We start from the raw sequence: 27,290 nt of genomic DNA, 5'->3' as shown, positions 1-27,290 counted from the left end.
TCCCCATGAAATTCAACAATGTTGCAAAGTTCAACAATGTCGCAAATCGCTTAATGTTGAACTTGCAACTTTGTTAAATTTCGCGGGGAGCGATTTGCAACATTGTTGAACCAGGAAATATCACAGGTGTGAGGCGAAATTATAGGGAAATATCACAGAAATGAGGTGAAATTATAGGGAAGTGTACCAGGAAGTAAAGGGAAATATACCAGGAAATGGAAAACTATTAAAGGGAAATATACTAGGAAATTGAGGGAAGCTAAAAGGAAACGTGTAAGCAAATGAAGGGAATTGAAGGGGAAATGTACCAGGAAATGGAGGGGAAGTAAAGGGAAATGTGTAAGAAAATGAAGGGAAATTAAAGGGAAGTATACCAGGAAATTGAGGAAATATAACGGGAATAATACCAGGAAATGGAAGGAAATTACAGGGAAATGTGTAAGGAAATGAACGGAAATTATAGGGTGCCCTGCAACTTTGTTGAATTTTGAGCAGCGTCAAGTTCGACAATGGTGCACATCGCTCCGCTCAAAATTGTGATGGGAAATGTCTGATTTTTACAGAATCTTTGTTGTGGCAACAGGAAAACATGATATGCAAAGAGGTCGCACGTTTGCGCCTACGAGTAGGCAACCGGCCCGACAGATCTATAAGTATAGGTTGCCTAATTCAAGGGGCACATTTTCTGGATGTATAGAATTCTGGCCGATTTTGTATTTTGGTATCAGGAGCACATGATACTCGAAGGGGTGGCACAATTCTTTATTTTATCTCGAAACTTATGTTTTTGTATCAGTACGATTTTAAAAATTGGTTGACGATTTATATACTTGTTTAACTATATGTAGTGTATTTTTAATATGCAAATAACGTACGTACTATTTGAACAAAGTAGGGATGCAATTGAGGGAAAAAGGATTCGAATTTCCCTCCATCCATTACTGAACTTCGAGATAATCGATTTTGATGGAAAGTTGAATCGAGTGTGATTCGATTGGCTGCGATTTAAATGTTTCGTTGCTCCACCTGAAAACAATGAATTCATCGTTATTATAATCAATATATTAATGCTAAAAGTATGCAATAGTAACAAAAACGAAGAAAAAAAATGAAGTTCTTGAATTCTTTTATTATATCAAAGACAATAAAAAACGATAATTTATGTACGTAGCGTGGAGAATGTAAATAGTTGTTACCTAACCTCTTCCGATTTTTTATGAGTGCCTAAAGTTTTTCGAATTCGAATTTCTTTAAACACAGAAATAGGATCAATTCTTCCAAGACTCTAAGAGAGAATTTACATGTAAATAAAAGACGCCCGTGGAGTATGAACTATGACCAGATTATCGATAATTATTCATTTCTGATCATTCTTGAGTAGATTAAATGTAGTATGTATTATCTTATCATATGAGTCATGCTGCTGTACAGATGTAAAGATGAGTACTACGAAGCATAAAATATGGTTAGTAATCTATTAATAAGTAATAGTTTTGGTCGTGTATACTTTCATTTGATATTCACAAAATTTGTAACATTTCACATTTTTGCAGCATGGTTTCTGACTTTTTCTATCCCAACATGGGTGGCGTGGAGGAGCATATTTTTAATTTGTCCCAGTGTTTACTGGATCGTGGACATAAGGTTGTGGTGCTCACACATTCTTATGGAAGTAGAATAGGAATACGTTATATGACAAACGGCCTGAAAGTATGTACCACATATACCTTATAAAATAGAGAATGCCTGCATTTATTTTAACATTATATTCTCTTATTTAAGGTGTATTACATACCAGTGAAGGTTTTTTATAATCAATGTGTTCTTCCTACGATGATTTGTTCCATTCCCCTCATTAGATATATCTTTATAAGAGAAAAAATTCAAATAGTACATGGTCATTCCTCATTTTCTGCTCTTGCTCATGAAGGAATGCTAATTGGTCGATTAATGGGATTGAAAGTAAGTCGATTGTTGCCTAAAAAATAAAACATTCAACGCATTAAGTTCATATCATATTTATGTTTGGAGTTTCAGACTATTTTTACAGATCACTCGCTCTTTGGCTTTGCTGACGCATCCGCGATCTTAACAAATAAATTTCTGGAGATATCATTAGCTGATTGCAATCATTGTATATGTGTATCGCATATAGGAAAGGAGAATACAGTATTAAGAGCTAAAGTCCAAAAAGAGAAAGTCTCTGTTATACCAAATGCAGTTGATACTACATTATTTATGCCAGATATCAGTAAACGAGACAATAGTTCAAGTAAGTTTTCTTCTGTACAGTGAGTCCTCCACTATGCTCCTAAGGCATTCCAAAGCTTTCACATAAGTAAATAAATGTTTGCCCATCTCTGCATAATTTGAGGACTTGCTGTACTTGCATTTGTTTAAAATGGCTTAAATTAACCACAGAATATATTATTAATATTGCGCATTATTAATTATAGTTACAATAGTCATAGTGTCGCGACTAGTGTATCGCAAAGGCGTCGATTTATTAGCTCGCATTATACCCAATATTTGTAGTCAATACGAGGACGTGCAGTTTTTGATCGCTGGAGACGGTCCTAAGAGATGGCTGATAGAAGAGGTGCGAGAAAGAAACTTGTTGCAACATAGGGTGACGTTACTTGGAAGTGTGGAGCACTCTGAGATCAAGCATGTCTTGAATAAGGGTCATATCTTTTTGAATACCAGCCTCACGGAAGCTTATTGCATGGCAATCGTCGAAGCTGCTTCATGCGGGTAAAGTATCAAACTTAGATTCTAATCAACGCCAGATCACATGTAATTTTTTACCGATGTTTTCATTAATTGCAGTCTCCAAGTCGTCTCGACGAAAGTTGGAGGTATACCTGAAGTACTACCTCCTGATTTAATTTATCTCGTAGATCCTACGGTATCCGCTCTTATCGAAGGGCTGAAGTCTGCTATAAAGGATTACAGAGAAGGCAATACTAGGTGTCCTTTTAAGATACACAAGAGGATAAGTTTGTTCTACAACTGGTTTAACATAACTAGAAGAACTGAGATAGTGTACAATTTAGTAAAAAAAGAACATAGTAAGAATTTAGGTGAACAATTGACAAGTTACATTCGGAGCGGAGTACTAGCATACTTGCTTGTTGTATCGTTGTGTCACATTATTTTACAAATTTTAGAAGTTCTTGTTCCAAGAAAGGTGAGTTTTACAAATTATCTAATCGAACGATTCTTTTATCTGATGACGATTAAATGTTTCCAGTACATTGACATTGCAAAAGATTACACAGAGATAAACGTTGTTCATACTCAGGGCGAAGGAAAGGAAGAGTAACGTTTCTTCCGCAAGATTCAAAACAAGATTTAGATCATCTCATGCATTTTTTACCAAGCATTCCTACCAACGAATCATCGATAGTATTACTTTTAATGCATCTTTCCATGAAATGAATGTTTGCAAGTATACTTTTTTGATGAAATATTTTTATCTTGTATAAACGTGTATCTACAAAAAAAAACCAATGAACAAATACAGTGTCCAAAGTACAAATACAATTGTTCGCGAAAAGCAAACGTTAAAAAGCATTTTTTATTGTCACACTCTTATTATCACAAACACATTTCAATCATACCATTCGTTAAAAATATTTTCATACGTTTTTTTAGAGACTTTTTTATTATGATAGGTAACATCGTATGAATTGGTGTGTTCGTATAATATCATAACAGTTCATAATTATAATTAGCCGCAACGCTTATTCACATGTAAAATATATTGCATCATTGACATTAAAAAATACCTATGTTATGTATAGGAATCGCTCGCATTTACAATTTATGATGTGTGTTTATTTGTTTATAATATAGTTCATGCGATATTTTGAACTTAACGCGCCGAGAATACTGTGATAAATTAATCATACACATGAATGTACCTGTATGTATGTGTGTGTATGCGCGTGTGTGTAATATGACTTTGGTTTACATTTTCTTTCATAACCACTGAGTTATAAGTTCTAGAATATTTTTAAGCGAAATTACTCATTTCAAGACAGTTTACAAATTACCTTTCGAATGTACACATTTTTAACAAATTAAGAAAAAAATGGAAAGGCTAAATTGAAAATATAATAATATTTATTTTTATTATGTTGTACGTTAGATACAATAATAATAATAATAATATTAATACAATATCAATTATCTGGATTTGCCTAGTTAATTATCCTTGTATTACTGTACATTTATCTATTTATACATAAATCTTTCACGTAAGAATCTATGATCTTTTCCTAAAGATTTTAATTTCTTTTCTCTAAGGAGAAGATCATCGAACCTTATTAACAACCATTATAATTATTAAGAACGGTTAGATTCGTCGTAACATTTCCCGCGCTTATGAAGAATATTCGTGCCATATTTTTTTTCGTTTTTGCTTTTCCTCAAATCCAATTAAAAAAAAAAAACCATGGAAAAAAGAAATCACATGTTTCCAAACGTGTCGACAAATTTTCACCACATGCTTCTCATATCCGACAGAGGACTCTTATGTAACATGTACATTTACAATTAAAACTTTACAAAAGATACTGCTGTCTAAATATTGCGTTAATGAAATCTTACATGAATTCTTCGTTCAGTGGTTATCAGTTTCGATTGACCTCGGTTATTATTATAAGAAGTATATGCCGACGAGAGTGAGATCCACACGTAGGCACACGCAGTAATCGATCCGGAACTTCTCTTATACGCTATGTAAGTCTCTCAAAGTCAACGGTTTCTAAATATTACACGAGCTTACTTTCATATTCTTTTCTTTCAATCTGAAGCAAAACAGAAGAATGAACGATAGTTCTCTTTATAAATCGTTCGACATGCAAGTACTATTTTTTTTTCATTTTTTTTTTCTTTTTCTTTCAAGTCAGTGTTCTCAAAGTGTTAAGAAAGTACAAGAAGGTTCTCGTTTTCCCCGCAACGTAATTACCACTGAGACGTTACGGTTCTCTTTAATAAGTATTCGGTTTTTTTTTTTACTTTGTTTTAGGTTATGTGATATAATACAATCGTCTCTTATATTCGTTCAAAATATTTCAATTGCTCTTAAAAAACGGTTGGTAAATTGGTCGAAAAGAAACTTTCAACATACCAAACGTAAAGTATTGTTCTCCAAAAACACAGTAGCGCAATATTACCCATGATAAAGGTCCTGTTAACGTGATGTCGCGGTAAAGAAAAAAATCCATAGGATTCATATATACATACAATATACTCGGTGCGTATAGTTAAATCACCGATACACACCAGCATAAACACTGAGCTCGATCAATCCTCCATCGATCAGGTGCACGCATATCTAACAAATTTTTAGTTTCCTCGCTGTAATACCGTTCTAATTATCAATCACGAACACACATACTGCTTTCACTGTTATGTTTCCGCGTGTACGAGTTGTCAATCGGCATAGTATCTTTGTTCACGGCGAATAATGATGAAATATTACAAAATGTTCAAATAATGTGTGTTGCGTATGTATGTGTGTGTGTGTAGGGTAAGTAGGACATGAGTGTGTCGCCTCACGTTCGTGAAGTATTAATCCTTTTCATTTGAGTTATGTACAACAGAGTTTCCCTTCTCAAAGTGTCTTTCAGTATTGTTTTAAGATGGAAATAATGCCACGCTGCGAAAATTGTCGTCCTAAGGCGCCCATTAATGCACGAGTAAAAAATACGATTGAGAGACCAAGAATTATCCTTGCCCATGCATAATCATACAAAAATTTTATGATGTGTAAATATATATATATATACATATAATATGTATATATATATATATGTTTGTAAATGTATTACCGAGGTACTCGCACAGGGTTTCTTAGAACTGTGATTTGGCATCTACAATAAATAAATAACGAACCGTATTTGTCAGGCCAAGCGTAGCATGATTTCCACGATGTCAATCAAAACCGTTCCAGGATTAATTCAAACACCTTCACCGTAATCACGATCACCCACGTTGATACGATCGGGCGCCGCGGTCACGCTGAAGCCAAGGATCCTATTATCAACTTTGTACATTTTTCCTTTCTTTGGCTTCTTCGACTTCCCCTGAAAAATAGTTTCTATTAATTAATAACTTTGTTATTGGTAGTGCTATGGCTGTGAAAGTAGTTTCAGTTCCGCGGACTTGCTATAAATACCTTCACTTCCTGAAATTCCGTGGGCGCATTAGGATTAACGGCCGGTGCCGGCTTGCAAAGATCGTCAGCCTGAGCCTGAGGTCGTTGGGCTGACCGCCATTTGCTACGTTTCTCTAAAAACTGCTTAGCGAATTCTGAACTCTGTTTGTTATCACCGAGGTAGTCTCTTACATACTCCTTCACCTCGTACGCTGACTCAATGTCTCGCAAGAATCCAACGAACGTAGGAACTATGAAGATGAAGTATTGATCAGTCCAACTCAAACAAATGAAATTTAATACCAAGTCCCTACCAAGTACTATGGTGTCGAATCGCTTGAATATCATAAATATGTATCAGTTTCGTTACAACCAAATTCTAAAGGGTTCTACTTACTATCTACGGATACCTGTAAACCGCTCAGAGCTTTGTTACACCATTGCGTGAAATCGTCAATCTTGGCAGTGTTCTGTTCGAATAATTTCTTCACAAGCTCTTCCTCCCTCTTGTTTTTGCTCTTGTTCGCCTTGTTGCTCTGCTGTTGCTGCTGATTGACAGCAGGCGCTTTAGCAGTTGCGGCCAGCTTAGTTGGTTGCTTCGTAGTTGTAGAAGACTTTATTGGTGTGGGTTCATCCCAAAAACCACTGGTACCGCTGTTAGTGGACCAAGCTTGACCACCGCTGGACGTGCTCGAATTGGCCCAGTTCAAGCACTGGGACGCAGTGCCCCAAATCCCAGCGCTTTGCAACAGGCTCGCCGACTCTTTCTGGCCCGCCCTTTCCTGTCGTTCTCTCTCTTGCTGCTGGAGAGTCAGCAATAATAATCAGTAACATGCAATTATCAGTTATTTTACTCTGTAATCCATTGATAGTGATTGTACGAGGTTCGAATATAGAAAGATATAATAAGAGTAATAAGTACCTTTACCTTGGCGATGCGCTCCTGTTCTTCCTGTTGAATTTGCGCGAGATTCTTCACTTGTAATGGCTTGCTGGAGGCGGTGGCCTTCTCTGCCCACTTGAATTGCAATCGCTTTGAAGAATCAGCCTCCGTCGCTTTCCGGGCTGCTACCATAGCTTTCTGGTCCGCGATCTGCTGCTGCATATGTTGTTCAAACCGTAGTAGCACCTACGATACGATTTGGAGATTCAATGAAACTGATTGTGCACTACTGGTTTACACAATTAATATTACTTTATAGGTCATTCTCACGCACAGCTTTTTGCTCTCGTTCAAGTCTCTGGATATCTGCGAAGGAGGTAGCAGGAGTAGCAGGAGCTGACGCACGAGGTGCTTGCGCCCAAGGTGCTTTAGTACTTTCTTGTAATTTACGAAGCGCTTCCGCCTCTCGTCGCCTTTGTTCCGCTCGGCGGGCTTGCTCTTCCGCTTCAGCTTGTTTGCGCGCTTCCGCTTCTTTTCTACAGAAATGAAAACATGGTTTTATGGATATTTTACAAATAACTTACACACATGTAATTAATAAATACTGTAATAAATAATAATATTGTATACCGAATTCGTTCTTCCTCCTGTTTTCGTTGTTCTTCTTCTAATTTTTTCCGCTTCTCTTCCTCCTTCTTCTGTTTCTCTTCCTGCTTTTTAAGTTCTTCTTTCTTACGCTTCTCTTCTTCCAACTTCTTCCGCAAGTTCTCTTCTTCTTGTTTCCGCCTCTCCTCTCGTTTCTTCTCCTCCTCCTTGCGTTTCTTCTCCTCCTTCTTCTTTCGTTCTTCCTCTTGCTTGCGCTTCTCCTCGTCTTTTCGTTTCTTCTCCTCTTCCTTCTTCTTCCGCTCCTCATCTTTCCGTCTCGCTTCTTCGACTTGTCTGGCTTGTTCTTCCTTTTTCCGCTTTTCCTTCTCTTCCTCGGCTTGTCGCTGTAACTCCTCTTGCTTCCTCAACTCCTCCTTCTTTCTGTCTTCCTGTAGCCTAAGATTTTGTTCCTCCTGTAATCAACATTTTAATATATTAACATTATTTGCGTGGCAGTCGACCGAAAATGTTCATTTTCATCATAGCACTCACCAATATCTGCTGTTCAGTCTTAATTTCCTTAGTGTGTAGATCCCACAACGAGGATGGCAACTGGCCAGGAGGTACTGCGGGTATTGGTCCAACCTGTTAAATTCATGTTATACTAAAGGACTGTTGCTTTCTACAATTATTATAATAATTAGTTTCTAACTAATGGTACAGTACAGCACATATACCTGTGCCAACCAATTCTGTGCATTAAATTGTGGATTTATTTGTGGCGGTGGCTGCGGCCAAACAGTATCCATATGGGGCGTTTGTGGGTGGCCATTGGCATTGACACTGAGTTGCCGTAACAAGGATTTTATGGGATTGTCTTCTTGTGTCGTGGGTGGTGTGGAATTTATACTAGGCTGTTGAATTCCAGGTATGTTCTGCACACCACCCATCTGCTGTATAAGTTGCTGTATAGGATCCATGGCAGGAGGGTGTGCAGGTGTGGTAGAATGTGGATTCGACGCTAAATGAGTCTCTGGTTGCGTTTTAGCCTGTAAATAATTGTATCACAAATAATACCTGTAGAATGTTACAATGAGAATGCTCAAATATTTTAAAATGACATACGCATCGCACGAACCTGTTGCATTTGGGTGAAAAGCTGCATGACAGGATTCGAAGCCTGAGACGAAAGGTGAGATACGAATGGATTTGTAGAGATTGGCACCTCTGGGATTTCCGAGTCTTGAAGAACATATTGAAAAATCAACTGATTCTGTTCAACAGGACTCAACGTCGCCCAGTGCTCGGATTGAGAAAGCTTCGCTATAGCTGATGTCCGCATTTGCCTAAGGAGTAATTGTTGGTTCTGCAGTAACCGTACTTGCTGATATTGTAGCAGAAGAAGAGGGTCTTCTATACCAGCTTTTGGTAACGCGGATATGCCAGCAGGTACAGAGTTAGAAACAGAGGGAATTACTTGATCCGTTAACTGAAAAAAAGAAGATACTCTTGTAAGATAAAAAAAATAGAAAGGTCTCCTTAAACAAAACAAAAGAAATTATAGAAAAATACCTTTAAAGGAGGAATAGAAAGCCCAGGCGTAAACGGTATTCTACCGCAGATTTTCATCAACTCCCCTAACGTGGTGTACCGATCGTCACAGGTTCTCCTTACCATCAAACGTGCGGTGAAGTAACCGGCTTTACACCATTCTGCCATTTCGCTTGCTAAGAACGGACCCTGAACTTCACCCTGCGGATCACGGTAAAACCATTTCTCCTGTCCATTCGTGGGTGGAACTGTGGAAGATTGGTTACCAATGGCAGACGGTATACTGGCAGTTTTCTCTCTGTGACTCTCTTCATCTGCCATCAATTTAGCTACTAACGCGTTTGCCTCCTCCTTCATTCTATCCAAATCATCATCACTCTTCTGCCTCGTGTTCTCTAGCCCCGGGCAGTGCACGATGCTCTTCTGAGGCTCTGTTTGCAATGGGACTTGCCTTTTCACCGTAGGAGCGATCGGATCTATTTTCACCACCTCTGTTTCGACCTCCTCCCTGACCTGTGCTTTACTGGGAGACTTATTATTCCCGGTATCAGTCGGTGGTAATTTTTCGATCTCACTTTGTTCTGTATTTATTGCTACTGTGTTTCTCTTCTGCGAATTCTCAGACGACGTCGACGCTGACACGTTAATAGGCGTGCTATCCGCCGTTGTAGACGATTTCGACGGAGAATTGCTTCTCCTCTCCTTCTCAACGGTTTCCTCTTTATCGCTAAACGGATTAAACGATTTAGGTCTTTTCTTGTTGATTGTGTTAGCTGTATTGCTAGGAATCCGACTCGCTGTCTGACCCTGAGTAGAACTGTAAGACAAAGGCTTGCCTCCACCAGATTTCGTTGTATTGGCGGCATTTCCTTCGGAAACACGTTGAGTTCTCGATTCCTGAGTACCACCTGCACTAATTACCCCGTCTTCGTCGTCGTCCGAATACATTCCACCATGGAATGCACCAGAAGCATCAAAACTGCCTCCGCTTTCACTAGGATTCTCGGTGGCCCTGGAATTAATTTTAATAGAAAGTATAAATCCCGTACTTGTGAGCTTGTAATTACAATATAATATAAGCGTTTAAAAGATTTTTAAAATGTACCATTCAGGAAGGTTGTTATGATTATTGTCATGATGATTCGACTCCCAGGTGCGCGCAACACGTTGAGGTGGGTGGTGACTCGAATCGTGAGGGACTCTGTGATTTCCACGATGTTCCCATCTCCCACTACCGCTCCGACCTTCCTCCCCGTCTCCTTCGTTTCTATCTAATCTATCTCTATCCATACTCCCACCTTCGCGCCAGCTGCTTCTACCTGCAAGATATACGTTTTAATGATAATACAGTTATTATTGAATCGAATACTTCGATAATTTGTTACAGAAAATTTACCCCATTTTCGCCAGCCGTCATCATCTTCTGTACCACCGCGGTGGCGCCGCCAATTCCCTTCCATGAGGGAACTGCCACTAGCCCCGCGACTTAATTCTTTTCTAGGACTAGTCGAACCGTTCCACTCGCCTGGATCTGAAGCTCCATTTCTTTCCGACCACCCACGCTCGCTTTGAGATCTATCGAATTGGCGGTTTCTTCCCTGGAGATGAAATATATTCACAGATAAATTAAAAATAAGTATTCATGAGTTCCATGTTTCAGTCTTTTTTTTCAAATGAAATAAGTTACATACTTGAAACGCTTGACTGTCGATTCGAGTTCCATCTCCTGAATCGTCAAAACCTACTCCACGCGAATAATGAGAAGAATACAAGCTACCTCTTCCATTCCTCCCACGCCCCCCGCGATCGACACTTCCGCCTCTTCCACGAGCACCAACATTAGTTATCCCTACATTCCACATTCGCTGCAAAAGTTAAGTGAATAATTTGTGTTATTGTCAAGTATACACTAATTAAACATTATACAAAAGTTTACACAAATTCTTAAATTTGTAACAAATATGTGATAAACATAACATATAGTATACATAGAGTGACAACAAAATAGCAATGATTATGTAAAGTAGAGAAGAGTAGATAGGATGGTGCTATGAAGAACTAGCACAAGGGCTCCAGTGTGTTATATTTTTAGATCTAAACTGACTTCACAAAACAGTTCTCAATATACAGGGTGGATCACTTAAATGGAAACACCTTGTTGCTTATAGACATATAGAAAAAACTGTTTAAAGAACATGGAACTGTTTCAAGGAGCAAACATAATTAAACAAATATTTTCTCCTCTTGTTTGGGATTTCAAAATATGCATTTTCTTTCAACACCTTTCTCGTATATTTTTGTATTTCCAGTTAAATTACTTCATCTTATAGAATATAATTACCATTATCTGTATAACAATTTATTTAACTAATTACCGTTTCGTCTTCTGTCATCTGTACAAGAGCCAAGGGAAGCTGGGTTTTCTCAACATATAATGTAGAGAAATTTGTCAATGGCTCGGGGGGCTTGCAATTACGGTCAAACAGAATCAACATTTCTTCTCGTCCGTATCTATGTTTCGCTAAATGATAACGCGGAGTAGTTAAACTTGTAGTACCTCCACCGCCTCCACTATTATTGCAACTGTCTCCAGACAGATTGCGCAACCTGTATATCAGTTATAAAATGTTAAATTCTATGAATACTACATACATGATACCTTATAATAGCATCATTTAAATAGTACTAACCATTCTGGACCAAATTTCATGGAATCCGTCATGACAGGCTATTTGCTGAAAAAGATATAATTTTGTTACATAAACGTTTATTATTGTATATGAAATAAAAGTTGCACAAATTTTTTCAAATTGAAAGAAGGAAAAGGACAATAAAGCAATCTATCGAACTGCTTCAAAAGTTAGCCAAGGAAAATAAAATCAATGATTAAGAGATTCAGTATTTGTCTGTTTGAAGAAGATAGGATACTGGTAAAAGGAATTTCAATGATACTGATCATTTCACAGACTGCCCTTTGTCTTCTAGAGTTGCATGACAGTAACCACAATGTGCGAGATGAAGTTGGTTGGTACACCATATAATAATCGTGTCGATGACTTTTACCTGTTGCTCTGCAAAAATCGAGCAAACCATGTCCAACAAGCCCAGACATTGCCAATGGTGTGTTATTTTCAAATGGCAGCCAAAATATGTGAAAGAGAAGGAAGCAAAGAGTAGTTCAATAGTAGAACACTATTGAGCAAAGTACTCATCAGAAAGCTGTGAATTCTTTTGAAGATCAATCAGCACCAGTGATAATACCACGGGGTGAGAAAAACGCAGAGGAAAGTGTTAAAGTTCGTCGCGCATTCAGTTAAACGAAGATAGTACGCATTTATTTATACATCTTCCTAAACAGACCAATTTCCGTGAGCCCAGGTGGCAACATTAACCAAACTTTTTTTCGTTTACGAACGTCATGAACGTCGGCGAATAAGGAGCTTTCTAAGGCAAATACTGGATGGGCATTCCCGATCGTTCGCAGAGCAACGGATAAGAGCAGAAATTGACCGACAAACCGGAGAAATACCTCACTGATCTTCGAAATTACTGAGGACAGCAATACAACACACCAATATGGCTGATGGTTTTTTAAAGAATAAAACGCATGCGCGGATTACTGGTACACCTGAGTGATCGAAAGTCACTAGAAAAACATCGTTTCTATATCTATCAGCTGAGGAAATTTATCTTTATTCTCTATATTATTATTATTATTTATCTTTATACTCTATAGTGCCCTATAGTACGACCACCACGGTAAAAATCAGGGAAATTTTATTTTTATTTTTATGAATAAATGAAACTTTCAATTATGATACACAGAATTCGCTATAAAATGATTGCTAAAACATGCGCGTCACATATTTGAAAATTATAGAAGGGTTTCTAGAGTGGAACGTAATGTATATGAGTCTTTGTAATCTTATGGGATCTATCATATACATACTTTAAGCTACATCAACTTTACACTTTTGTAAATATGTTTTTTATATTAATACGCAAACTTACAATGATGCTTCCAGAGTCTACTTTGTATATGGGTAAAGAGATACCAAAGCAGCAAATAAAATTAAAGGAGACATGAAACTTTAAAACTAAACAAAATAATGTGGTTTTTTGACAATGATGCCGTATTCAGCTACTGCAGGCGTGAGATCTTCCATGGTCAATGTGTAACGTCGATCCTTCCCCTTTGTTTTTGTGTTCTGGTTCGCTCCACGAGTCTTGCAATGCTGCAGAGCATCATTTGCTATTTCAGATATGAATTTCTGTGCCGCTAGAGACACCAAACGTACTCTATAATTAATAAAGATATTGTTACAAAAAAAAAACACAGAGTTGAAACTTTCTAATGGTCTTTAAAACTTGTTGTTCAGTCTTACATTCTGGGATCTGTTGTGTTGAAACCAGCTGTGTGTAGGTAGTGTTCACTGATTGCATCGGGTACCTGCAAGAACAAGACCATTTAATGTTTCATCTAAGAATTAAATAAATAGCAATAATGATAATATTTTGTACAACTACCGTGGGTGTATAATCTTCAAGCTGTAATAAAAAATCCGAAAGAGGCTGGCCAGCTGTTTTTGTCTCTTCATTTGCTGTATACATCGGTGGTGTTTCTCTTCCGTAATCTTCCGCCATTTCAACTTAACTTCTTTTACAATAATATTAATAAATTTGTTGAACGATAACCCTTCGAAACCTTCAAAATTTGAATTGTCACTGACAAATTCTAACCTCTAAACACTGAAAACACTACGATTCGTTAAGAATTATAGTAAAATACAATAATAGTTTTAACAGAATCCTTGTAATCTTTTTCTTGTTAAAAAAACAATAACAGCAATAACATGAAGTAAACAATGTTGCAGAAGAGATTGTATATGTACGTGAAGACGTCAGTGTCAATACAATACACTAGAGGGCATAAATAATACTGTAAGACACATACAATTTCTTCTTATCTAGGGATATATTGTTTATTCAGAATTGTATGTGTAAAAATATTTCTTAATTTTTCTATTATATAATAATAAGTATAAATATATAATTTAATTATATAATAAGATTTATGCGTTTGATAGTTTAATTATATTTTTTCATTATCGTTATGGACAATTAAATGTACATGAACTTAATGATCAATAAAAATTAACAATTCCATTCAACATGACAAGTTTTCTTTAATAATCCACCAAATATATATTAAAAGATTGTTTTTCTATATAGAAATGCATACAATATAAATAATTCACGTTGCTTGCAATGTGTTTTTAAATGGTAGCGACGGAAGCCAAGAGTCGTTCTTCACTATATCGAATTTGGTTTTATTTAGATAAACACTTTGACTAATTTGCTCAGCGGTATGTGTTTGTCCATAATAGTCTACAAATAAACCATCTGGATCTACTAAGTATATTATGATTGTGTGGTCAACCTAAAATAAAATAGAGTTATGAGAATATTTATACGAACAGTAAAGCTTAAATTGTATAGAAGCATTGCTAACAATGTAATCAGAGTCTTGATCCTTGGGTCCATTGCTGTAATACACCCTATAGGCCTTGCACACATTAGCGACCTGTTCTTTTGTCCCCGTAAGGCCAATAAATTTATCAGAAAATTCTTTGATATATTTTCCTACAATTTCTGGACTATCTCGGTCAGGATCCACAGAAATGAATATAGGCTGTGCTTTCAGACTATATTCCTTTTCTAAAATAAGGCTTTACATTAATATACGTTACATTACAGCATGATTAAAGTTTGTACAGACTAAAGGGAGCAAACATTTAAACTTTGTATTACATACTTTGATCATTGTTCAAGACGTACCAAGTTTATCAACAATTGCAGACAGTTTTTCAAGTTCATCTGGGCATACATCAGGGCAGTGGGTGAATCCAAAATAAATTAGCAACCACTGCCCTAAGAAGTCATCAGACTTCACTAATTTCCCTTTAGAATCAACTAATTCAAATTTTCCTCCAATTGCTGCTTTTCCAATCTCACGCCTCCTTTCCTTGGCTAATTGTGCGTCCTTTTGCTTTTCTAAATAATACAAGTATAATATGAGACTTCCTCCAATCAAACTTGTAATTATCAAGTTCCTCCATGTAATGGGTGACTTTCTCAAAAGTGAGATTTCTTCTTTCTTTTTTGGCAATTTGTGTATTTGATCATTCTGACACAAAATTCTATGGTTACTTATATATCGAACTTGTGGATAATATTGTTTGAAACATTGCAAACTCTCAGGTGGCAACTGTAATCAAATTTAAAAGAATGCAGTATATACTTCAACTACTTTATAGTTTAACATAAACAAAGTTATAAAGTAACAGAGTAATATTATAATATTCGAGTACTAATGACTCACTGTACATTATGGGTTTACGATTGCTTCACTAATAAAGAAAAAGCTACATGTCATGAATGATCATTAATGGTATACTTACGTTCTTAAATGTCTGTTTCGAATACCTATGTAACAACAGAAATGATTTATTTATTAAACTTGACATCATTCCTGTCGTTCAATCAGCTTGAAGCCGCATGGAGGTTATGTGAGATATTGTAGGTTATCGTTCTGCGCACGCGCAATTTTCAAACACATGATATGAACGCGCAATTTTCAAACACATGCTATGTACGCATCGACCATATAGAACAGTGATGGGCAAAAGCCTAGGCTTCGAATAAATTTGAAGTTTGCCGATATGTTTGTCTCGTTTCCTTCTTTGAAAAATGTTCAAAAGAGGAAACGAGAGAAACATATCGGCACACTTCAGATTTATTCGAAGCCTAGGGTTTTGCCCATCACTGCTTTATGGATGCACCAAATTCTCCTTTATGGAAACAGAGTTTCAGCTCTATAAGGGTACAGAGTATGTACTCTGTGGAAGCGATTGTCCAGTACTGATCAATGGTGATTTTCTCCTTCAAGAATTAAAGCGTCTCGGTCTATAATCATTTCATCGTTCGTGGCTCTGTGTTCATAGAAGTGGAAAAGAGCGATAGAGCGAGACAAAAAGTACGTACATGACAGTGGGTGAAGAGAGACGATAGATAAGGAAAGGGAGAAGGGAGATGGATGGTTTGGTTACATGCGACGGTCGGTGCACAACAAATGGTCGACATGTTTCATCAACGATGCAGTCATCATATCACTTTAACAAACAACAATTGCACAGCCATACGAGATCATTCCGACTACAATAACGGATTGGTTTTCAGTGCGGAGCCGCTCAAGGATGACGAGCTCTTCGAAGTTCGCATCGACAAGAAGGTACTCCAATTAAACCACCAAACAAATCCTTTTCAACGATGTTCCACTACAGGGTTCTTTTATCTGTCAAAACATTGTTTACAACGGTGCTTTAAAGTTTCTGGTTCACTGTTTATCACGATGTGTAATTCGATCACTTGTTTTATTTATAAAAGAGAACTATCACGCGACCTGTTGTCGAATACGGATTAGTATTCTATTGTTTATTATAGCTTCATTCGATATTAAAAACGTAAGAATAAACATCCTTAAAACGCGTAAGATTATAGTTGAATGGGAAGCTCCAATTGCTTAGCCTTGACAAACCAGAGAATGAAGAAAGAGGAAGTTTTCCTAACATTGGTTTTTGTGGCTTGGGAGTTGGAGCATGTTCAGCAGTTCTGAGAAATTAATTAACTGTGTAAGATAAAGGTTTGCTATATTGTAGTAACATTATTTCTCTTTGCACAGATGATATCATGGAGCGGTAGCATACAGATCGGAATAACAGAGTGTGATCCAGAGATTATAGAACTGCCAGCCTGTGCCACCAACCTCTGCCAAGGAACATGGATTATGTCCACCTCTGATATAGTTCATGATGGAGTAAGAATAGTTGAAAAGTATGGAACAAACTTGGACTCTTTGGAAGAAGAAAGTACTTTGGGTGTATTGAGGACATCCAATGTAAGTTTTCTATGGATGTAAGATTATTTTCTACTTTAACAATTTATTTTAATAATCTATCTTCTTCCTTTTTCTAGCATGAGCTAATATTCTATATCAATGGAGTTTCCCAAGGTGTGGCAGTATCCAATATACCGGAACGGATTTTTGCAGTTGTAGATATTTATGGTGCTTGTGTGCAAGTATCCATAACTCATTCACAGATTGCCTCCATCTCGTGTAACAAGCCAAAGGATGAAGTTGAAATTAATAATGACTATGCTCTTGGGGAAACATCTAATTCCTCCACAACTAATCTAGTCGCTAATTTGAATGTTAATTTAAACGTAAATGTTAATGTTAATTTACCTAAGAATCCAAGTCTCGCTGCTATTAGAGAAGATAGACTGAGGTTTCACGAGAGAGTTGGCACGCTGGTCAAATTGTCCAACAATGCCAGAACTGCCGAAAGGATGAGACCTTTAGATGAATTTAATAATGGAGTGGTAATGACTCACAGGCCATTAAGGGACAATGAATTGTTCGAGGTGGGTAAATGAAAATAAGAAACGAATAATTTTTATATGATAAACCTTGTAACAAAGCGAATAATTGCAGGTAAGAATTGATCGACTCGTGCACAAATGGTCTGGCAGTATAGAAGTTGGAGTCACCATGCATAGTCCCACGGCGCTGGAGTTCCCAGCAACGATGACTAACATGCGATCGGGAACAACGATGATGTCTGGCTGTGGGATTTTGGTAAATGGAAAGGGCACGTGTCGCGAATATGGAGAGTTTAATCTCGACGAGTTGAGGGTAAGACTACGATAATTTATGCATATTAGAAAAATGTTTTCCCGTTGAATTTTACGATAACTTATCTCTTTTTTAGGAAGGAGACAGGGTGGGCATGGTAAGGCGAAGCAACGGAAATCTCCATTATTTGATAAATGGTTTGGACCAAGGCATTGCTGCTAAAATACCTACGGGCATATGGGGTGTCATTGATCTCTATGGTATGACAGTGAAAGTAACAATTGTGGATCAGGATGAAAGAGAAGAACAAAATTTAGTTACCAGAAGAAATACGTTGCAACTGCAAGGTCTAAATGGTGAGAGTACCGTTTAAGATTTTTTTCTACGTATTGCGATGAAGTACTGATATTCAATTTTACTGTTCTTGTTTTCTAGAAACAGAAGAGGAACCACCGGATAGACTGATGTTCCATTCCTGCTGTGGTACGCATGTTGAAGTGATTAATAATGGACGCACGGCGCACAGGCCTAAGTAAACAAGCTTTGTTTAAAGAATTCTAGAAACTAGTTTATCCAAATTCCCAGGACACCCTCGACATTGTACTCATGGTTGTTTTGCAGTGTGATGGATGATTTCAACAATGGTGTTGTGTTAACTTCAAGGCCGTTGAAGTCAAACGAGTTGTTCGAGGTGAGATTGGATAAAATAGTAACAAAGTGGGCAGGATCCATTGAGATAGGGGTTACGACTCACTCCCCCACCGAGTTGGAGTTCCCTTTCACAATGACAAATGTTAGGTATGTAAAATATTATTCTCAGTCTGCGTTAACATGTTTGTATCATCTGAAATTTATGTTAAGTTTATCCGCCCGTGTTATTGCTCGAAGGTGGTCATGTCCCTTGCAGATCCGGCACGTGGATGATGACAGAAAATGGAGTAATGCACAATGGCACTGCCATAATAGATCAGTACGGTCAGAACTTGGACCGACTGCAAGTAGGAGATCGCGTAGGTGTGATGAGAAAGGATAACGCGACGCTACATTTTTATGTAAACGGCGCTGACCAAGGAGCTGCCGCAATGAACGTACCTGAAAGGATCTATGGTGTCATAGATCTTTACGGGCAGGCTGCACAGGCAACCATAGTCGACAATACAGACTTCTATAGCCCCACCACGAATAATTCAAGCTTCAGCAATACAACTTTATATAGGTTTGTAAATGATATTCGACTTTAACCCTTAGGCCACCGCGTGGTGGTTATGCGTATTACGTCGCGGGATGTATCGGGGTAAAGTTGTATTTTTTAAACAGTGACTTAAGGTTTCATCATATACATGGTAAGAATGCGAAGATAATAAACAATGGATTGACAGCATTGAGGCCTAGAGCTTTAGGCGAATTCAATGAAGCCATTGTGGTAGCGAATCGTGCACTGAGAGATGGTGAGATGTTTGAGGTGACAATTGACAAAATGGTTGATCGTTGGACAGGCGCTATCGAAGCAGGTAAACATTTAAAAGTGAGAATCATTGCTTCTTTTTCCTTCGAGGGTACAAACAAAAGAATCTTGTAGGCGTGACAGTCATAAGGCCTGATGAACTGGAGTTTCCATCCACGATGACTGATATCGACCATGACACTTGGATGCTGTCTGGTTCTACCGTTATGCGAGACGGCGTGACCCTGAGACATCATTACGCCTGCGATTTAGACAAGTTGGCAGAGGGTAATCGTATTGGTATGATGCGGTGTCCAGACAGCAGTTTGCATTATTATTTAGATGGAGTGGATCAGGGACCTGCTTGTACGGGTCTACCACAACACGTCTACCCTGTGATCGACTTGTATGGTCAGTGTGTTCAGGTACTCTACCACAATTTCTTTTCTTTATAAATAAAGACACCATGGAGAATAAGGAATAACCGAATAAGACTGTTCACACTGTTAACACGTGTGAACTTCTCAGGTGACAATCGTGTTACCAGAGCGTAGGGACCCCATGACACAGCAGTATTTGCCATCGGAGAACAGTACTAGTCAACAGCCTACATCCGTGATACAACTCCAAGCTCAGGCAGAAATCATGCACAAGTTTCACGAGTCTGTTGGCTCGAACGTTCAGCTGAATAGCGATAGAACAGTAGCGACTAGATGTAGGGAGTACAATAACGCCGTATTGTTAAGCGAGGTACCGTTAGAGAATAATGAGATATTCGAAATTGCCATTAAAGAAGTTGCACGCGTATGGAGCGGTTGCCTGAGGATAGGCGTTACAAGTAACGAAAACGGGAATTGGTTAACTTCTACGAACCCTGTACCCGGAATGGGATGCATTCCAATTGATGCTTGGTACTTGACAGGTAAATGATACATCGATAGCCAAGCGCATTGGTAAGTAATATTGTACTTAATATTGATTTTTTGTGAATCGTTGAATATTTAGGTAACGAAGTTAGACACAATGGATACGTTCTGTGTATGAATTACTGCCCAAGCTTGGAATGGCTACGCGTGGGTGATAAAATTGGAATGAAACGCACGCATGAGAGTAATTTAAAGTTTTACATAAATGGCGAGGACATGGGTATAGCAGCGTCAAACATACCAGAGATGGTGTACGCCATAGTCGAACTTTTCGGCAGTACCGTGGCTGTGAATATTACCAGTACTAAACAACAGAATAGTGTAATATCGCCAAACGCTAGTCTGAGGCTGCAGGATTCTTTGGAATTGTTACTCGACCCTATGCCGCCTGTTTTGCGAAAGTATGTCGTACTAAATTGCCTTCGGTATGTTTATTGGTAATATCGATATACGTTTTGATTTCTGCGTTCACAGCGACGCTGGAATGGATACATCTGTGGACGTATCCGAAGGGAAATTTGTGAATGATGTAACACTCACGCCAACGCAACCAGTCGCCCATTTGACAGGAGAAAGCGATTGGAACTATGAGTTCCACGAAAACCATGGAAGAAATATACAACTTGAGTCTAAAACTATTGCGAGAAGGGTTGCGAGTTATAATCAGGGTACGATTCGTTCTAGTATTTGTACTTTTATTTTTTTCTTCTAAACTTATCCGTCTCGTCTCATTTTTTAAGGAGTGGTAATGTCTAGTCGCCCTCTAATAAAGGGCAAGCCATTTTTAGTGAAAATAGAAAAAATAAACGAACGATGGGTTTCTAACGTTCTTTGCGGTGTGACTTGCATCTCACCAGAGAAGGCTAATTTCCCTTTGACCGCTCTTGGTTTCAAGAAGCACTCGTGGATTATTTGTAGCGATTGGATATCACACAACGGTATCAGGGTAAGTGTTACTCGAATCTTTATAAAATGAAACAATTTATACAAAGTACTTTTATGTTATCAGGTAAAAACGAAATACGGAGCTGCTTTAGAAGGCCTTCAATCTAATTCTGTGGTAGGTTTGTTCGTCGACGAAGACAACAGATTACGCTTAATTATTAATGGTGTAGATCAAGGAGTAGTTGCAACGGACTTGCCGCCCTATGTGTATGCTGTGTTTGACTTGTACGGCCAGTGTGAACAGATTTCTGTCGTTGGAAACAATGCCGAGACATTCTCATCCGCCCCTATCGACAATACCGCGACTAAAGCGTCGATAGAATGTATTAGAACGAAGATGGAGGACGCAGAAAACTCGAGGGAAAAGGCTGATCTAGAATGTCACGAGAAAGAGAACATAATCGTTGCTACGTCTTCGGATTTGTCCGCGTCTACGTCGCCGAGTGCGCCCAGCCAGTGCGGTTCGAACGGTAAGGACGATCATATTGTGGAATATTCGGCGTGCAACAACGACAACGCGCATTTATCCAATAACATAGAAAACAAAGCAGCTCCTAGTGTGTCAGACAGCAACAATTTGGAGCAAAGTTCAGACATGAGCAACGAAACACGAAGTATCAAGAACAGGAGCTACGACATCTCGAACCAGCTGAACAACAGCGCGATATCGAACAGTCAGTCCGAGAACTCGATTAATAGGAACGAATGTACAAATGTAGAGATAAATAACGCGACTAATATTAATATTAAAAACGGCACAGCGAACAGCACCACCAACATAACTAGCCTGAATAGTAATAACGCGATAAACGAAAGCATAGCGTCCAATAGTCAAGGGAATAATTTAAGTGGCACACATCAGAATCACGGGTCGACCAATATGTTGAGTTCGTCACAGACGTTCTCTTCCCAAAACACATTAAGCAACGTGACATCCGACATTTCCAACACGGTTTCCTCTAATTTCAACGATGTGCGTTCGAACATGTCCTGGAACAATAGCGTGTCTGTTGACAACAATTCTGTTGGTGGGAACACGACACTATCTGGACAAAACACAGCTCCGAATTACAACGCACCTTCGTTGCAGCTGCAGCAAATTCCATCGGTACCGTCCACACCTCCCAGAACAAACATTGTATCCTCGAAAAAGTGCGAGTACTTGAAGGCGTGCATGAGATTAAAGAAGTCGCTAGTCCTGCCAGATGAGTTTTTCTCTCTAGACGACGTATTGTGCTATTGTAACGACTGTTACAAAGTGGAAGAGGATAGTGCAATCTGCAAGAAAGGCGAACCACCGGCGGAGTTCGCTGTACCAATTGGTTGGACTAGGTTCCCGTTGAAGCAAAGCATCAACGCCAACCAGATTCCACAGAGTACGACGGATAAGTGGCACGTTGCTTTCTATGGTATACGTCTGGATGCGATCAGGTAAACAAAATTTACAAACTTCGCGTACACGCAAGAGTCGAAGAGATTGAAAATCAAATGACAGGATATCTCACGACTAACTGAACGCGAACCGAGTTGATCGAAGGATCAACGACGAATGATCTCCCACCCCTCGTATACCTGTGTCGAGGGTCACGGCTCGCTATCGAACAAGAGTGGGGCAAGGGCAAACAACCGCGTGGCTGTTGATTCGACGGCTCGATGAATTTATCGAGAAAATAATTCGTGAAACATTAATATCACAGCAAAATCATATTCTCCATCATTGTTTAAATAATAAGTCTTACGGGACGTGAATTTCGGCTGTTCGAAAATAAAAAGATTTTCAATCTTAAAACACATTGAATTCAATGACGTCGTCGCAGAGGCGATGTATGGCAATATCTTAATACGGTTACGGCTTATTTTTTTTTTTGCAGATTAATACTTGATACAGGAGAGCTCATGACGAAGGAGCAGTTAGACGTAAGCAACCTAACAATGAATATAAAAACAGAAGACCAGAATCCTCAAGTCGTCTTCTCACCCAGTATAAAGTATGCTGCATCCGAGGAATTCTCTAGAAAGTATCCGTAAGTACTCCTGTAACAAATAACCGGACCATATAAGCCTCAAATATCCTAATTATGTATTATTAATGTGTATCTGTCGCAGGTATATCGATACCCAGTCGAATAAAAAGCTGAATGCATCTACTGCATTCCAGCTGCTGGTAAGACCGGGTTCGTACACGATCAGTCCTGGTGGCAAGGATGGCGACGATTCCCAGTTCGATTCTAGCAAATGGGCAACCAAAGAAGCAGGGGCCACGGTTATCGTGGCCCTTTTAGTTCACCTCGACGGATTTTAATTTAATACGCCATGAAAATGCGAGACACGTTCCACGTTGCAATCAGATGCAGGATGCGCGTTTTCGTTTCGAGGATAAAACGAATGTACATAAAGATTATATAACGTAATATAATTACCGTAAGAATTTTTAAAATCGATTTTTTATCTTGAATTATTCCGTCAAATCTTCGCTGAATGTATATTTACGTTGGATTATACGTTAGGTATTTGAATATAAACAATTGTAATTCAGCAATATCGATTAAAAAATTGGTGTAATCAATAGACCGCCGATTGAAACGTTTGCAATAATTGATTCGTTGAAGTATGCAGTAGCACGTATATTAAATGCATAGTGAATGTATTATGTTATACAGACAATGTAGCTACTGGCCTAGGTTCGCGGTGACGAGAATTATGTCGGAGAGGCTCGTCATCGTATCAAAAACGCATCTTAATCGTCAAGATTTACGCCTAACGAATACCAAATCTTTAAGTATTAGTCACAGAAAAAAGATGGAAGTTTCTCTTCATAACCTCTTTTTTGATCTTATGTTCGGAGCACCATTTTTACAACGTCGACACAGACTTGTTATATGTATAATGTAGGGATAAATTGTTGCAACTGTAAATCACAACATGAGGCTATCATAGAGAGTTCTCATGAATAAAATTACCACGACTCGGATACTTTCAGGAAAATGTAATAACTATATTTTCAAATACGCTATTTAGAGACGCAGTTTTTCGTTGTGAATATCATGTGCACTATTTATAAATGCATACAAATAATATAAATGGAAAAAAGGACAAAGCGTCAACTTGTTTGTATTTTACAACCAATTATACCAATTGTTCGTCAGTTTCATTTTGTATTTTTTTTTTCTTTTTTTTCATATCGTTTACTTTCCGATTAAATAAAAAAAAAAAGTCAGTTATTTTCGAGAACCAAGCTCCAGTAGTTGTCTTTTAAGTTTCCCTAGAATATCAAAGAAAGCGGTTCCTTTATCTTTTAATATAAACCTCAAGAAACATTACAGGTGTTTATACATATAAATTAAACATGCGAGTAATTAATCAACTTAATACGCGTAATAGATAGTTTCCTTGTAGATATTTAATTTTCCTTTTGTGAAAAAACTTGACTTTAGAGGATGGCGAAACGCAAACGAACAAACGTATCAACAAGAAGAAAATAGGATTTCTTTTTTATTCCATCACCTTCTTCAAGATTCTGCAACGTTACTGATCAAGTTATTCGAAGTTTCTACACCCAAATTCGCACATGCTGGTCCCAGGAACAGCTAGCAACCGCCATACCGTTTGCAGCAACGCTGAGCGACGTGACACGGTTCTCGTGGCCTGACATAACGCCTTAAATTAAACATAAAGTCAAGTATAATTAACAAAGACCGTTATTAACCTTCGCAGCGAATTTTTGTCATTATTTTAGACTACTGGAATGCTTACCGTTGTACTGATTCTTCAACGTGTCCCAAATGTGAATAGAATTGTCATCGCTGCCGCAAAATATAAATCTACCGCTGAACGATAAACCGCATGACGTAAATCCTGGATTTGAATTAGGCGGCTTAAACGTAGCTAACTGCTGATCGGATCTCAAGTCCCACAATCTCGCTGTCTTGTCCTCTGAGGCCGTCACGAAGGCCTGTCCCGAAGGATGATACTGCGCAGACCCCATAGAACTTAATTCTTAACGTTATGAACGCGGTAGAAAATTTTATAACAAGGAATGGATGATTTGTGTGATTATTATAGATATCTTTATGATTTCAGATACTCACACAGACGGAGTTTACATCAGCCTCGTGCCCAAAGAAAGTCTGCTTGGCATTCTCCTCTCTTAAATCCCAAAGTTTGCATGTTCTGTCTACCGATCCAGTAATGTAAGTGTTCATATCCGGAGATAAACTAATGCTAACCACGTCGCCAGCGTGGGCACAGAAGTCTGTCGTTTTTTTGTTTGCTTCTAAGTCCCATATGCAGCTAAAAGAGTTTGCGTGTTACCATAAAGCTATTCTAGACTAGTATAATTGATAGCCATTACTGTCTTTCAGGTGTACATTTTCATGTCACCGGATCCAGTGATGATCCTCTTGTCTTCCAAGAATCTACACGACGAGAGGAATCCTTCATATCCTAACAACTCTCTGACAATTTTGGCGGAACCTGTAGCGTCACGATTGTTCACATCATAGATGGTGCACATATTGTCCATGCCACCGCAGGCGACGAAGTTTCCTGAAGGCGCAAACGCTACAGACATCACCCATGCCGAGCGCAATGGAATTACTTGGACCTTGTTTCCAGTCCACGAATCCCAGATGATTAGTTTTCCGTCTAAGGACCCTGTCACGCAATGCCTAAAAATTAACAAATCTTTTCTGTTATCTAGGTTTGATGAATACAGTGTGGGAACGCAATTTCTATGCTTGACTTGAGACTGACCTACTGTCACCACTGTAATGCACCGAGTTCACCTTGTTGATGTGACCCTTTAATAACTTCTTTGTAGATAATTTGACCTTTGGAGCGTCCGCCACCCCGTTACATGCCTCCTCAAGAGTCGTGTCCTGTTGTTTCTTTTGATCCTCCTGGTACGCGCAAAGTAAACCATAAACACCAGTTAGTACCATTTCTTTTTTAAAGTATTTTGGTTGCTTAACGATACACATATGGTATTTCTGATACAACCTTGCATTTGTTGATCAGGTCCTCCAGTTCCTTCTTCAAGGCCACCGTTTCTGCGTCATCCTTCCCCATTTTCTGAACGCGTTTCGCCTTGTTTGGGAATTGCTACGGAATTGGAAACACCCACGATGGTGAATCCACGGATACTGACTAGCAAATTTCCATCGAAGCGTGAAAGAAGCCTCAGCATCGACTATCCTGGTACCCCAGTAATCGTATTAAATTGACGCTTAATCCGATTTGTTAGGCATTAGTTTGGTTCTCCAGCCTAACTCAATTACCTACATACACGATAACCCTTATTATTCTGCGCGTATCATTTTTTCTACCATTTATGACTACAAAGGCTGTAGCATCTGGAATGAGGAAATAATATGTTGCAGATGAATTCTTAGAATCAATGTTACATTAATCAGTGGTCCCTGCAAATTTTAATGTTTCATTTGTTTCTTTTTTAAATCAAATGTTACGAAATTTTAGGAAATGGAAAGGAAAAAGTACACGGTTACGGTAGACGAGCCCTCACGTTCTTTTGCCAACAAAAACCATGATCCGTCTCGCTTTCGGATTCCATTTCGCCTATAAATGATCCGATCCTCTACTTGAATCGATTTAGTTCTCTCGGTTCATCGATCACGGGTAGCGCATAATAATTTCTTTGTAAATTTGCTTATAATAAAGTAAAAGTAATAAAAAAATTTCGGACAATTGTTTCTTAATTATCAACGTTATTGCATGGGAAAATTATGGTGTACAAGGGGGGAAACGTGCTATTTGGTGTTCTGTTATTGAATTGCATACATCATGTCGTGTCAGGCGAAGGAGTTTGCTTCAGTTCGACACGAGGCAACGAAGAACACGTTTCATGTAAAGATAATTCACCAAATATACTTGAAAAGTCTATTGGTGAACATTACAAATCGAAAACCGAATCTCTAGGTGCAATTGTAAAAAGTAAGTACATATTATTCGCATTATGATACTATTATTTATGGTACCATTACATTATACTGGATTCAAGTATGCGAATATTGGTTTTAATACTAGAGGCGCTATCAGTGATTTATTCTTTATTTTGTAATTATTCTTTGCTTTGTAAC

The 27,290-nt window shown here is 38.3% G+C and overlaps 6 protein-coding genes and 1 long non-coding RNA gene across 11 annotated transcripts; 3 read left to right on the top strand and 4 right to left on the bottom strand.

Moving 5' to 3' along the window:
* Positions 1-1,024: 1,024 nt before the first annotated feature.
* Positions 1,025-5,125, top strand: LOC128878648 (phosphatidylinositol N-acetylglucosaminyltransferase subunit A). 2 transcript variants are annotated; one of them, XM_054127009.1, is made up of 7 exons: positions 1,025-1,465; positions 1,554-1,710; positions 1,783-1,962; positions 2,038-2,272; positions 2,457-2,754; positions 2,830-3,190; positions 3,254-5,125. In XM_054127009.1, the coding sequence occupies exons 1-7, from the start codon at positions 1,440-1,442 to the stop codon at positions 3,323-3,325; spliced, it is 1,329 nt and encodes a 442-aa protein (XP_053982984.1). In that variant the 5' UTR covers positions 1,025-1,439; the 3' UTR covers positions 3,326-5,125. The 2 variants fall into 2 exon arrangements, with proteins under 2 accessions (XP_053982984.1, XP_053982983.1); XM_054127008.1 differs by having other exon boundaries at positions 1,323-1,465; positions 2,032-2,272.
* LOC128878642 (GRB10-interacting GYF protein 2-like) lies at positions 4,111-12,802 on the bottom strand. Of its 4 annotated transcripts, none has more exons than XM_054126994.1 (16): positions 12,715-12,802; positions 11,876-11,920; positions 11,561-11,792; positions 10,877-11,050; positions 10,582-10,783; positions 10,291-10,504; positions 9,207-10,197; positions 8,773-9,123; positions 8,372-8,683; positions 8,187-8,279; positions 7,680-8,107; positions 7,384-7,585; positions 7,089-7,295; positions 6,564-6,969; positions 6,188-6,417; positions 4,111-6,095 (listed from the first exon to the last, which is right to left on the bottom strand). In XM_054126994.1, the coding sequence occupies exons 2-16, from the start codon at positions 11,905-11,907 to the stop codon at positions 5,970-5,972; spliced, it is 4,200 nt and encodes a 1,399-aa protein (XP_053982969.1). In that variant the 5' UTR covers positions 11,908-11,920; positions 12,715-12,802; the 3' UTR covers positions 4,111-5,969. The 4 variants fall into 4 exon arrangements, with proteins under 4 accessions (XP_053982969.1, XP_053982970.1, XP_053982971.1 ...); XM_054126995.1 differs by having other exon boundaries at positions 6,564-6,966; XM_054126996.1 differs by having other exon boundaries at positions 7,095-7,295.
* Positions 12,803-12,947: 145 nt separating this feature from the next.
* Positions 12,948-14,118, bottom strand: LOC128878654 (transcription initiation factor TFIID subunit 10-like). Its single transcript, XM_054127015.1, has 3 exons — positions 13,713-14,118; positions 13,571-13,635; positions 12,948-13,484 (listed from the first exon to the last, which is right to left on the bottom strand). Exons 1-3 carry the CDS (start codon positions 13,827-13,829, stop codon positions 13,283-13,285), a joined length of 384 nt encoding a protein of 127 aa, XP_053982990.1. The 5' UTR covers positions 13,830-14,118; the 3' UTR covers positions 12,948-13,282.
* Positions 14,119-14,346: 228 nt separating this feature from the next.
* LOC128878650 (protein SCO1 homolog, mitochondrial) lies at positions 14,347-15,807 on the bottom strand. Its single transcript, XM_054127011.1, has 4 exons — positions 15,647-15,807; positions 15,024-15,453; positions 14,698-14,903; positions 14,347-14,625 (listed from the first exon to the last, which is right to left on the bottom strand). The coding sequence occupies exons 1-4, from the start codon at positions 15,713-15,715 to the stop codon at positions 14,440-14,442; spliced, it is 891 nt and encodes a 296-aa protein (XP_053982986.1). The 5' UTR covers positions 15,716-15,807; the 3' UTR covers positions 14,347-14,439.
* Positions 15,808-16,105: 298 nt separating this feature from the next.
* LOC128878641 (neuralized-like protein 4) lies at positions 16,106-24,835 on the top strand. Its single transcript, XM_054126993.1, has 17 exons — positions 16,106-16,476; positions 16,927-17,142; positions 17,220-17,669; positions 17,740-17,940; positions 18,017-18,236; positions 18,316-18,412; positions 18,502-18,678; positions 18,788-19,096; positions 19,198-19,391; positions 19,460-19,749; positions 19,853-20,246; positions 20,330-20,651; positions 20,725-20,918; positions 20,991-21,196; positions 21,260-22,626; positions 23,067-23,219; positions 23,302-24,835. Exons 1-17 carry the CDS (start codon positions 16,282-16,284, stop codon positions 23,495-23,497), a joined length of 5,181 nt encoding a protein of 1,726 aa, XP_053982968.1. The 5' UTR covers positions 16,106-16,281; the 3' UTR covers positions 23,498-24,835.
* On the bottom strand, positions 24,469-26,382 carry LOC128878649 (guanine nucleotide-binding protein subunit beta-2). The gene is made up of 6 exons (XM_054127010.1): positions 26,194-26,382; positions 25,948-26,093; positions 25,563-25,862; positions 25,284-25,485; positions 24,949-25,165; positions 24,469-24,852 (listed from the first exon to the last, which is right to left on the bottom strand). Exons 1-6 carry the CDS (start codon positions 26,260-26,262, stop codon positions 24,746-24,748), a joined length of 1,041 nt encoding a protein of 346 aa, XP_053982985.1. The 5' UTR covers positions 26,263-26,382; the 3' UTR covers positions 24,469-24,745.
* LOC128878655 (uncharacterized) lies at positions 25,985-27,259 on the top strand. The gene is made up of 3 exons (XR_008457456.1): positions 25,985-26,124; positions 26,212-26,391; positions 26,671-27,259. It is a non-coding gene; the product is annotated as an uncharacterized LOC128878655 (long non-coding RNA).
* The last annotated feature ends 31 nt before the right edge of the window (positions 27,260-27,290 follow it).

The sequence above is a fragment of the Hylaeus volcanicus genome, chromosome 6, assembly GCF_026283585.1.
Source record: "Hylaeus volcanicus isolate JK05 chromosome 6, UHH_iyHylVolc1.0_haploid, whole genome shotgun sequence".
NCBI classification, from domain to species: Eukaryota; Metazoa; Arthropoda; class Insecta; order Hymenoptera; family Colletidae; genus Hylaeus; species Hylaeus volcanicus.
This window is presented reverse-complemented; position numbering and strand designations above follow the sequence as displayed.